The sequence below is a fragment of the Bemisia tabaci genome, unplaced genomic scaffold, assembly GCF_918797505.1.
Source record: "Bemisia tabaci unplaced genomic scaffold, PGI_BMITA_v3".
Classification (NCBI taxonomy): domain Eukaryota; kingdom Metazoa; phylum Arthropoda; class Insecta; order Hemiptera; family Aleyrodidae; genus Bemisia; species Bemisia tabaci.
In genome coordinates this window covers 70,480-83,130 of record NW_027311736.1, presented here as the reverse complement: position 1 = coordinate 83,130, position 12,651 = coordinate 70,480, and the positions used below count along the sequence as shown (strand labels likewise).

General features: G+C 40.9%; 1 protein-coding gene across 1 annotated transcript in view; it reads right to left on the bottom strand.

Moving 5' to 3' along the window:
* LOC109031247 (neuroligin-1) overlaps positions 1-11,824 on the bottom strand; it is a 239,331-nt gene extending 227,507 nt beyond the window's left edge. Inside the window, exon 1 of the mRNA XM_072305654.1 lies at positions 11,192-11,824. Coding sequence (XP_072161755.1) covers positions 11,192-11,603 — 412 coding nt within the window. The 5' untranslated portion in view covers positions 11,604-11,824. The remainder of the gene's footprint in view (positions 1-11,191) is intronic.
* Positions 11,825-12,651: the final 827 nt, after the last annotated feature.

Here is a 12,651-nt window from a genome sequence, read left to right as displayed (position 1 = left end):
CCAACCTCAAAGCAGAGCAATACTTCTGGAATAATTCCAGGCATTTACCGTTCAAAACGTAACGCTCGTCTTTCAAGACGAAAATTCACGGGGAAAGCTGTTCCGCTCTCAACTTCCCCGCGAAAGTTTTAAATTGGTCTCCGTTAATGAAGAAAATTAAAGGGGTTCCCCAAAAACTTACGCGCCCACGTTTCACCCGGTTGAAGGCGCGACCAGATTTTGACGCGAGAAAGCTTTGGAACAAAAAAGTTGTGTCATCACACTGTTGTGTCTCTCACCTCTGTCATAACAACACGTCGTTTACTAGACGAGAGAGACTGCATTGAAAAAAAAAAATTACACACATTTACAATTACAAATTTTTTCTTTTCGAGATTGTTACTTCATTTTGAAAACATTTATATTTTTAAAACGTGACAAATATTTGTAAAACCTTTTCCAAGCGACATTAATCTCAATGAACCGCAGTTGTGCCGACGGAAACTACAAAAATGAATAAAAGAAGAAAAAAAAAACAAGAAGCACGCAATCTTTAGTTTTAACCCATTTGTACATCGATCTTTTAGAGTCAAATACGTCAAATTTTGAGCGTTTCGTTGCGTGTACATACACCTCGCTGCAGCAAAATTAATAAAAGCACAAAATGTAAAAGAAAAAATTAAAGTGCTTTGGAAATCATTAAATTTGACACGGAACAACCAATATTTAAAAAACACACACTATATTATTATTATTCTCCTTTGATAAATCGATACATATTTTTTTCAGATCAATTTAAATGAGAATAATCAATGCAGAGTGTGCTAACATTTCAAAATCATGAGTTAAAAAACGCTGGCTATGCGAGTATAAATCGACAGTGTAAGTCCGCAATCACGTAACTCGTTCGCGGTGTCTGAAAATCTCCGCCTCTATGTTATTTTTTTAAAGAAGAACAAATTGACATCATTCTTAGAAGTTTTTGCAGAATTTTCTTCGCACCGATAAGAAAAATCACGGCAGTTTTAAAGAGTTGCCATTGAGTAGTTTCCCGTTTAAAAAATAAAGTATGACAGGAAGTCTGCGACGTCGCAAACCGAGTTATGTGATTGCCGACATACACCGTCGAAATATTAAAGCCGAACAGAGCGGAGCGGCGTGCTGCCAGCGCAAGAGGCTCACTGGCACCTACAAACCTAAGTGGATACTTCACGCATTGCACAATGCTTGAAGTATCCACTTAGGTTTGTAGGCGCCAATGCGCGTTTCGCGTTGGCCGCCCGCCCGCCGTGCGGCGGCGCCTGAAGCAACTATTTCACAACAGAGGTGTTGCACAGTATTATACGGAATTGAACGTATTAAGAATGACAGGCATCCTTTAAAAGTACGGATCTTTCCTTGCAAAATGAACCAAGATACTTATCGTACACTGGAAAAATCTAAGAGCCTTTAGCTGAGGCAAATATAGAGGTTTATTTGGTTCGGGTATAACAAGGTGGGAATTTCTTGAAAGATAATTAAGTCCTGTTACACCAAAGAGGTGTAGAGAGTTTTAGTGAATTTTGTCTCATGGAATTGACGCTCCCCCATTTTTACCAAAACTCTCAACTATATATGATTCTCCGTTGGACCAAACAGACAAAACAAAAAAACAAGCAAACCCTCATTCTTCCAAGACATTATATATTTTCATCCAAAAACGTCGTGAGCAATTGTCGTTTGTATTTATATGTGGGCCAATTAACTTTGGATCTCAACTGGCACGTGGACCAAAACTTCCTTGCCGAAAAAACGCGTGGACGTAAATTACTGGAAAAAACAGCTGGACAAAAAATCGTTGACAAAATGTTCTACAACCAAATTTTGAGGTCAGACAGCTCAGCTAGGAAGAAGTTAAATGATCGTTCGGGGTGCCAGGACGGTTCGTTTCCAAGACAAAGTAGCGGAACTAAATTTTAACGACATAAAATACGTATTTGTAAAGTTTCACTAAAAATTTTCGGGCGTAACTCTCCAGTAGCTCACAAATTTTTGCTATAATTCAACGCAAAAATCAGCAACACTTCGGACAGAAGTTTCACAGTCATATTTTCTTAAAACAATTGAATCGTTTGAAACTTTTACAAACTTGAAATGAAGTTAAGTTTTTTTGCCTGAGAAAAACTAACGAGAACTCTGGGCAAAAGTTGGGTTACCCCGTTGTTTTTTATGCAAATTATTTTTCTGCGAACGTCTTATTTAAAAAAAAAATAAAAAAAAATTAAAATTCGATCTTCGTAAAATTTCAAATTTTCGATTTTTTTGAGTAATCAGAATTCGCATTAAGAAGGCGAGTGAGTTATTGGTTACATTAAAGACCGTATTATTGTAGCGGTCTAGTTTCGACTCAATGCGGAACCCACCCAATCACTCAAAGAGAACGCGCCAATACATTCAATGCGCCTTTCACTGGCAGAGGTTCCCTTACATGCTGTCTATGGAAGAATACCGTAAAATCATGGAAGTTGACACAAATCATTTGATCCATCGCCAATTTTCACACGGCACCCATAGACGGCATTTTCTTTTTAATTTTTCAGTGAATTTTAAATCCAATTTGATCTTAAATATCTGGAAATTTCAAGGACAAATCTTTACAACTTTCATTAAAAAAACATTTTTTGAGAGAAATTTGGCTATGTTTTAACAGTGTCTTTCCTTTGGATGGCAGCTCAGTTGGGACAACGCACAATGGAGCAAATAAATGGGAGATGTTGGAAAATATGTAACAATTTTAAAAGCTTATATCGTCAGTAAAACGAAATGTAAAGGTTTGTAGAGGGTTTCATTGGTTTCCTAATAAAATTTCCTTCGAGAAAAACTCTTAAAAATTAAAAGATGTTAAAATAAACATCAAAATTTGGAGTTTTAGTCAAAATTGTACGTCCAAACTCTCTCAAAGCCTCGCCCTACTGTGCGACGCAATGTTGGACGACGCCATGGTCCGAGGGGCGATATCCCTGCCTTTGAGTCAGCAGACCTGGCGTTCCTCCGCGTGTTTCATCAAAAACCGGGCAAAAGCCGAAAGTTCCTCCAGTCCTTTCGTAAAGGCGCACCAGTGAGCTCAAAGGGCTTTTCGGTCGTGGATGATGCTCGAATTACTCTCAGCTCTACTGGAAATTAATTTCGAGCGTGTGAGGGCGCGCGCGTGGGTCGTTCTTGTAAATCCGTCTTCACTCGGTGGTAATGGGATCCTTAAAATAGGGATTCGATTCGTTTCTAGGAGTCTCATTGCCTAACGGTGGAGCTCGAGCCATTCACCGGCTACAAATTTGACGACGTGAATACGGTTTCAAGACGAATTCCAAGGAACTAGATCCGCCTGAAAATAAACGAGGAAGAGTTGGCTGTGATATCATATTCATGCATATACCTATGTGAATATATACTTCTGAATGAACGGCTTGTGAGATGGTTTGATAGAGTACGTCAGATCATGGACGTCGAAAATGACATCGTGTTTGACGTCATGACGAAACAGCTTGTCTGGTATGGTCATGTTAACAGGATGACGGAAGAAAGGCTGCCGAAGAAGATGCTTGATCGGGTTCCTCCTGGGAGGAGGCGTGGCGTGCTTTGCGCTATATCGAATGATCTGCCATTCAAACCTATGGAAAAGGATCGACAAACAGGGTGTTCGTAACGAACACCGTAATAATCGATTCTTTACCATAGCTTTAAATGGAGGAATTTCGATAATCGATCATTCACGCCACGCCACTGGAGACGAAGGGGACGCTACGCCCAGTGAAATGGTGGCGACAGGGGTTTTAGAAGACATGAGGAAGTGCCAACTCTCTGAAAGGCTTTGGCAGGATAGGTAACTTTGGCGGCTAGGTGTCGCAGAGCGCGCGAGAGCGCTATAAAAGCGGTTTTTATGTGTATATGTTCTATTTCTAGTTCGGACCTCTTAAAAGATATGGAAGGCAGGAAAATATCAGAACAGATATGTTCTTTCCCATCGAGAAAAACCACGTTTCATCAATGCTGGCCCGTTGAATATAAGTGGTTTTGTCTCGGAATGACAAAGCTAACGGCGCTTTTTTCCGGGCCTTATCCTCATTTGAATAGAGCGCCCGAAGCCCTCGCTATCGCATCGGGAGCCGCGCTGAATTTCAGTTGATTTAACGGCGCTGCTCTTGCCGGTAAGCGAGAATTAGGTGCTCGATAGTTGGAGGAAATTTGAATACTCTTCCGCGCAATTGAGTGCGCAAACTTAGGCGATGCCGTAAATAATACGCCCAAGTTTTCACACGAGAAGCTTGAGAAAATGACTGTTTGATAGACGAGAGGAGCGCAGCCGAATCAACTGTCGCGCACCGACTCACACAGGGCTGCCAATACGAAGAAAAAGGAATCCTTATAAAAAATATATAATAATAAATGATAAAAAAAAGAAGGATTGGATGTTATTAAAACCCTCAAATTAAATCAGTAAAAAAATCTTATTGAGATAACTAATCATCTTAACCAAAATGTCAACATTGAATAAAATCACCATAACGGCCCCATCTGTGGTATTAAGGTAAATTAACTTTCATTAAAGATAGGCGATCTTATCATGATTGATTTAAAAGACCAACACTTACTTTTTTTTAATGACCTTGAATTTTCTAATCAAACGGAAAATCCTTGATTTAAAACCACTTCTACCTTGCTGTCAAGATGCTCCAAGTATACCGTTTTTACGGAAGAGAGCCGTAAGTACGAATGTGAAGTTTTTAGATAGGCTTAGGCTTTTGGGCGTGAAATGTTTTGGAAAAAGGCCTCCATTCTTTGTCAAACTGCCACCAATCATCCGAAAGACTCAAAATCCTTTGAATAAACTAAGATTTCTTCTCCTTCCCCAGTAGCACAAATTGCAATGAGTATCAATTACATTGTAAAATTAATGCAATTCCACTGAGTGTTGTGTATGTTGCCTAGCTTCTATTTGAAGGGGCTCCATTTATTGAAACTCATTGCGATAAAACTGAAATAAGTTGCAATGTTTCATTGTATTGCATAATGCCTATATTTCTGACACATGGAACTCATTTTGTTGATTGTTTAAAATTAGCATAAATCGACTAGATGATGAAAACATATTGCAATTTAATGGCAAAAAAATTACTATTTCATTGAAATGAAATTGCAATTTAATTTCAATATTTTCGTTGCACTATGCTACTTTGGTTCTATTCGATTATATACATTTTTATTGGTCGATCCTTGTTGAATTATCCGTGATTCACTGCATTTGAGTATTTAATCACTCAACTTCAGGTGTAAATTTTATGATTATCACGCACGTCAAACGTTAAAACGATAAAACATGAAAAACTGTACGGTCAGCATTGTAAAGGAACCTTTTTTAAAAAAAAAAACTTGTTTAGAAACTTAATAGAGGATCGGACTATAACAAAAAAGTAAGTGAACGCAAGTAAAATTGTTTTAGTCATTACTCATCGACAAATTTTATTTTCAGCTCTATTAAAAGCTATATAAATTGACAATTTTACGAAGGACGGAGGATATTTCTTATACAATTTTGCATTCAGACACTATTAGGTTCAGCTGATGAGACCTTCGTTTATCCACTCACTACTTTCTTCGGTAACTCAGCAATTCTGGTCAAATCTTTCTAAGTCAACGTTTACATGACCCCCAAAACGTGACAACGGTGCGCTCAATCAGAAAACGGGGGACTGTCAAAATTGGCAGCACTTGAAGGGAGTTTGCCCAGCTAGCCCCTTCCCTCCGGCCCGCGGGGGACCATTCCCAGCCGTCGATGAAATGGGGCGTGAAAAACTCCCCTTCGATTCTTACGACTAGCTCTTCCCCGATCGAAAACAACGCTGCTTTAGCTGTTTCGAAAGGTGGGAGGGGGACGCTGCGAAACACAATCGGAAGCAGGGGACTTTGAGCCTTATTGTCGTAAGGAAAATGAGCCGGAAGAGATGCATCTGAATTGGAGAGTCGAGGATTTAGCAGAGTGACTTCGACTCTAAATGTCACACATTCGTCAGGCTGATTTTCGCGATTGGATTCGACTTGGCTCCTTTCTCAAAGTGTCAGATTTTATGAAGGAAAACTACCGAATCCTCTCGCTAAATATAAAAGATCGGTGCAATTTTTCGGATGAGCTGCGTTCAGTGAAATGGATTCACGCTCGGTGGAGTTACCTGATTTGAAAGTGAGACTGAAACGATGTATTAGCTTTGCAATGCTCTGTAGATCATGCAACTTCGAACATGATTTTTAGCAAACTAGATAAACAAACATTCTGGTTAGATTTAGGACAAAATTACTCAAAATAAGGTCGTTTTTGGAGTGTGACATTCATCCCTCATGTCGTTCGAAGTGTAAACACTATTCTGTGAATAGTTCACCTTTTTGTTGACATACAGGCGCTTTGTCATCCCCCTCCTTCATTCGCCATGTGTAACTCCCTCAGAAGCGATGGTCGGTTCGTTTTTCAGACATACGCACCCTTTATAGACGTCTTGAGAGACCTGCTTAAACATATCTCTTCCGTCTCAAAATGACTATTGATTTGGATATTCCATAGCATATCTCGGGCAAACTTAACCTTAACTTATCTCGAAATTCAAGAGTGAGAGACATCTAAAGTGTAAACGCAATACAATTATTCGCGCAAGATGGATGTCCATTGTCCACATTGCATATGCAAAATGTAAGACGCGATGGCGTGCGTCGTGAACTCGCAATGCTCTACTCTCTGCTACTAGTTTAAAGCACCATTACGATTAAGACAAACGGAAACAAACACAATATGGAAATAAAGCGAGGAAAAGGATACACGTTAACGACGGCGCAGAGATACGACTATTCGTACTTGATGGACGTCCGTGATGCATCTAAAAAATTGAAGGCGCGATGATGCGAAGCGTAAGCTCTCAATGTTCTGGTATACGCTGCACTGAAAAAAATAATCGGTGGGATTTACCAGAGTTTGGGTGTTATTTACCATACTGTCTACTTGATTTTTTACACAGTGAAGCTGCAGCATAGTTACCAATATACCGGTATGGTAAATAACACGATACGGCTGACACTATGCGACACAGTGCCAGTGTGGCGTTCCCGACTGACTAGTATGGTAATTTCAAGCATCCAGATGCTGCGACAAACCTTGTAGATTCTAAAATCCACTCATCTTATATTATTAAATGCTTTTGATGAAAGTCGTGGATATTTTACTTACATCTTACTTTTAGAAATTCCGTTACATACACAATCAATGGCAGTTAAAGACAGTTTCAACGAGAAATAGCAGATAATTGCTTCACTGATTTCAAGTAAATGATACCAAAACCATACTTGTTATTCGCGTTAAGGTATCATTTACAGACTAAATCAGATCCACGGAAAATTTAATTGCATATAATAAATAGATAGTTCAAAATATACCCACAAAAAGACACTACATGAAAATCCAATCGCACGGTTCACGGTGGGGCAGAAGCTGCCAAATTTTGCTTAAAGTTACAGTTAAACATCAATCCCACGCACATTTGTCTCTTCATCTGAGTATGTTGAGCTTCGAAAATTTTAACAAGAATATAGATATACCTACGAACGAAGTATTCAAAAATCACTTCTAGTCGATTATTTTCAAATTACTTCCGCACTTTTATGTTTTCGAAATGACTTTACACAGAACCGATATTCACTGGATTGCAGAACAACTTTGCGAAGGTTTTCAAATTTTCAGGATTCCTTCACTTTGCAAGCCAGATTCATTGTAGCAACTCCTAACCTCCAGAAATTGGTCGATACGAATAACGAAAAAATCTCAGAAAATGTATGTGGCAGATCAATATAGATAGATTCGAAGAGAAGACGGTAGCTTTAGGGACAATTCGAACACAAATTTGGGCAAATTACGCGTGGATTCACATGGATTAATATGGATCAATAAAACACAGCCACGGACTCCGACCCTCAACGTGATAAATTTATAACTGACAAACAGACAAACGAAAAATGGCGGACCACAGACCGCAGCGCAGTCAAGCGGGAGCTCTCACCACGCTGACTATACCAGTATGGTAAATTTAACCTACCAACACCATGACCAGTCGCATACAGATGCCTACAGATATCAAACGCAAGTGTTACCATGTTATTCCATACTTTTAACTCATCGTATGGTAAAAAATACCCAGCTGATGGTGAGAAATACCTAAACGATGGACAGACACACCTAACTGATATTTACAATCCGGGTATGGTAATTTTTATATCGAGTATGATTCTCACTTTCATCTAGATGCTTAAATCGACCATTATTTGGCTTTTTATCACCATATTTTTTTTTACTATACCATTATGGTCAATCCCACTTCCACTTTTTTTTCAGTGTGTCAATGAGGTGTCGCTTGATTCGGGAGAAAAGTTAAAAAAGAGGCCCGCACACATTTCTCCTACATTTTGCTGTGTTACTCACGTAGTGCTTGAAGCACCATTACGAATAAGACAAACGGAAAAAAACACAATATGGAAATAAAGCAAGGGAAAGGATACACGTTGACGACGGCGCAAAGATACAACTATTCGTACTTGATGGACGTCCGTGCTGCATCTGAAAAATTGAAGGCGCGATGACTCAAAGCTTGAGCTCTCAATGCTGTGCTATATGTATCCTGTCAGTAGGGTGTCGCTCAGATATTCGGGAGAAAAGTTAAAAAAGAGGCCCGAATATGTCTCTCCTGCCTTCGGCTGTGTTAATACTCGATTTTTTCCCCCAGGTTCATGTCTGATTCTTTTTTAGGATGGATTTGCAGACCCACATCTTAAGCTCGTGTAAACCGCATCACTGGTTCAGTTCCTTCTGAAATAATGGTGCTTGGATGCGTCTAATGGGCTTTTTATGTTTTCTTTAATTTCAGAAGTCTGTCGGTTACTTCGATACGTTCAATTTTGCAATTTTCACCCTGTGCGATTAATAAACTTTGAACCTGAAAATAGCGTAAACTCGTGCTGCTTTGCCAAGATTTTCTGAGCCCCTCTCCACGTACGGGATGCCCTACTAGGAAATATGACATTACGCTCCTTTAACCAGCCAAGGGTCTACGCCCTCAGATGTGAGCCACTCCGATCCTGTTCCAAATATATCCCTTCGTTTACTCGCTTAAACACGGTCAAATCTCTTTGACAACGGATTTAACACTTCGAACGCGGTACGAGGAGGACGCTTCATCAGACTATCTCGGACTTCACTCCTCAAGGTTGGAGCTCTCTTAGAATTTTAAAATTGACCGACAAGCGAAAATTGAATTTATCTACTTCAGAGAATTATTCTAATTAGTTCTCTCGGCCGAGTTGATCTTCGCTTTTCCTTCACGCCCCCGTCGGCGGTCTCACTTTCGTCACCACTAAATTTTAATTAATTCCGCAATGAAGCTTTAAGGAGACGGGAAAAAAGTTGCTGTTTAATTAAAAAAGTTTTGTTCCGGCTAATTCCACCGGACAGAATTTCAGGTGCTTTCGCGATTAGTGACGGCGAGAGAGACATTCTCCCTCGGATTTCCGCGGAAAACATCTCAGACTGCACCGCTTTGAAGAAGCGGAAAAATTCATCTCATCATTGCAAAAAGCACTGTTTGAATAGCAATGAAGCGTGCACGGAAAAACAGACTCAAAATATAAACATTAAGTGAGGGTGAATGCTAATTTTAGTGCTCCGTTGAAAAATATTTCGTATCCAAATGCTAGGAAGATATGCTTCATCGAAGCATCAGGGCTCATCATAATCGTGGAATTTTCAGAGGCAAATCCACGAAGGTATTTGGTCAAGTTTTTCGACCGGATCGGCGGGGTTGCAAATCTAAGGGAACAAAACGCTCTGCTAAAGTCAAAAACTAGACTATGTTGCTTAATGAATGTTGACCAACTTTTGTATCCAACAACTTTTCGACGCATCTTGGGAGTAGATCGAGATTTTCGGATGTATGGTCGCCATTGCTGCCAAGTGAAAACCATGTGTAGACGCATCGTAACGTGTTGTAACGGAAGTTGGCTAGAAAGTAAAAAAATCAACTAAATCCACTCGCAGAAATTTGACGCAGGATTTTCTTTCTGGTCCCAACTATAAGCGGGCATAGCATTGTCCTCGGCCAGATGAACTGCAGGGAAAACAATTGAATGTTAATTTAGCATTTATAATGTTAAAAAATGTGCGACAAGTAAAAATGCTGATTTTACAATAAAACAATACTGTGTTAATTACGTCCACGGTCAAATGATTAAATTTTATTTGAGTTAGCATTTTTTTGTGTGTAAAATCAGCATTTGATACTTGTCGTACATTTTTTTAACAGTATAAATGCCAAATCAACATTAAATTTTTTCCCATGACACGAAAGATAGCCGAAGATTGACGAAGCACCAAGAAGAACTGCACATCTGCCGCACGAAAATTAGATTTTGCCATCAAACAATTTGAGATCCATCCAAGTTGGCACCGAGAATGATCGATTCGATATTCCCCATTTGAAGCTATGGTAAGAATCGATTATAAGGTGTCCGTTGCAAACACCGTGTTTATTGATCCTTTTCCATAGGTTTAAATGAAGATCAATGGATACATCCTAAAGCTGGCCACGCCACTGGTTGGCTCAACTGCGGGCTGATTGTTGAAATTGATCGATAGACAAAGCATAGACAAGAAGACATAGGAAGTATGGAGGGATCCTATTGGTTGAAATGAGTGGCTCCTATACGATAAGGGAGAAAATGATGGACTAACTATAGGTTTTCTCGTTGGTTGCCGTTTTATAGAATACTCACCTTCTTTGTCCATTGCAACCACCTGCCTCCACCGATAGGATCCCTCCATATCCCTTTCGTCTTCACTGAAAAAAAAGATTGGTAGAATTTACCATTCCTTCACGCTGTATTTCACACAGCGTGAATTCAAAGTCGATTCTGCCAGAGGAATGGTTACCTGTACCAGCATACAGTAACGTTTACCTTTCTTCTGGCAGAATTGACTCTAAATTGACGCTGTGTGAAATACAGCGTGAAGGAATGGTAAATTCTACCAATCTTTTTTTAGTGTTTTTTGTCTATAGCTTCGTCTGTCAATTTCAACATTCACCCCGCTGATCTGCAAGGGAATCTGGTTAAAGATTGGATCTAGATAATTGGAGAATGAGGGAGGACTCACCGAGAAGTGGCATGTAGATGTTGAGGTAGAGGCAGTCCTCGCTCTGGTTGGTGAGGAGAGGGAGGAGCTTCTCGAGGTAGACGAGGCGACCGCGCGGGTGCTCCATGAGGGCCTCGGTGCGGTTCCCGATCTCGGGGACGCGCTGCGGGCAGACCGGGGAGTAGGCGTCGGCGAGCCGGGTGTCCTCCCACATGGAGGGGGTCACGGGGGGCATGTAGCGGAGCGAGCCGGTCGGGGGCGTCGCGTACGGGACCCCGAGGAAGGCCTCGACGCGGAGGGACTCGTGGACGATGCCGCGGAGGAGGCCGTACTTGGTGCGGACCACGCGGGGGCTGTGCTTGTGAGTGTGGGCCACGCCGACGACGAGGGTCTTGAGCACGAGCAGGAAGGCGCAGCGCCAGGCAACCAGCATTGCTTCATAAGGGACAGGGCTCGCCCATTGCGCCCGCGCCCGCCGCCCTACCGGCTACCGAGCGCCCGGGGGCACGCCCGCCGCCGCCACCCGGGAGCGGGGCCCAGGGGCGCGCCTTCCAGCCAGAGAACGCAACCCCCTGAGCGCCGCATTAGAGACCGCCCGCCCAGGCCCAGGCAGGTTCCAAAGCCGAGCGCGGCTCTGTCATCGCCAACCGGCACCTGAAACACAAGAATAAATGGGCATCGTTTAGAAAATCAGTTGGAACGAAGACGAAGGTACACAGGCAGCCCAAAACGGAAATGGTAAAAGTAAAAGAAGGAAACAGTGGAAACAAAGCTTAAATACATAAAAATACACGGGACACTGGAAAAAAACACATTGGATCTAGAGTCCAGACTCTTGAATACATTGACAAGAAAAATACTCTTGATTCAATCAGATTTTTGCTTAAATCAAAAGGAAATCCGTTCAAATTAAGATGGCTGGTTCTTGATTTAAGCAAAAATCCGATTGAATCAAGAGTATTTTTTCTTGTCGATGTTTTCAAGAGTCTGGACTCTAGATCCAATGTGTTTTTTGTTCCCGTGGACGTTTCGGTGTCTCACGACACCATTATCAACCGCTAAAAAAGTACAAAAATAAAAAATAAAATAAAATCAAAAGCTACCAGCACGGCGTTACATTGTGAAAATCAGTTGTAACTACATTGGACCTTCTTATTAAAAGCTCATCTTATAGAGGCTATCAGTGTCACGGCGTGCTTTGCGATGCAACGATTGATCTACTATTTAAACCTATGGAAAAGGATCGAAAAACAGTGTGTTCGCAGTGAATACCTTAATAATCGATTCTTTACCACAGCTTCAAATGGAGAAATATCGATAATCGATCATTCACGCCTCGCCATTAGAAGCCATCCGCTATTCTATAGAATGAAGACATTTTTCGGTAAAAAAGCGTATGAGACTTCCAATGCTGCGAAGATAGTGCAACATAGTCCTGTAGTTGTAGGTAACTCATCCAACAGTTTTGCCATGAATTTTTC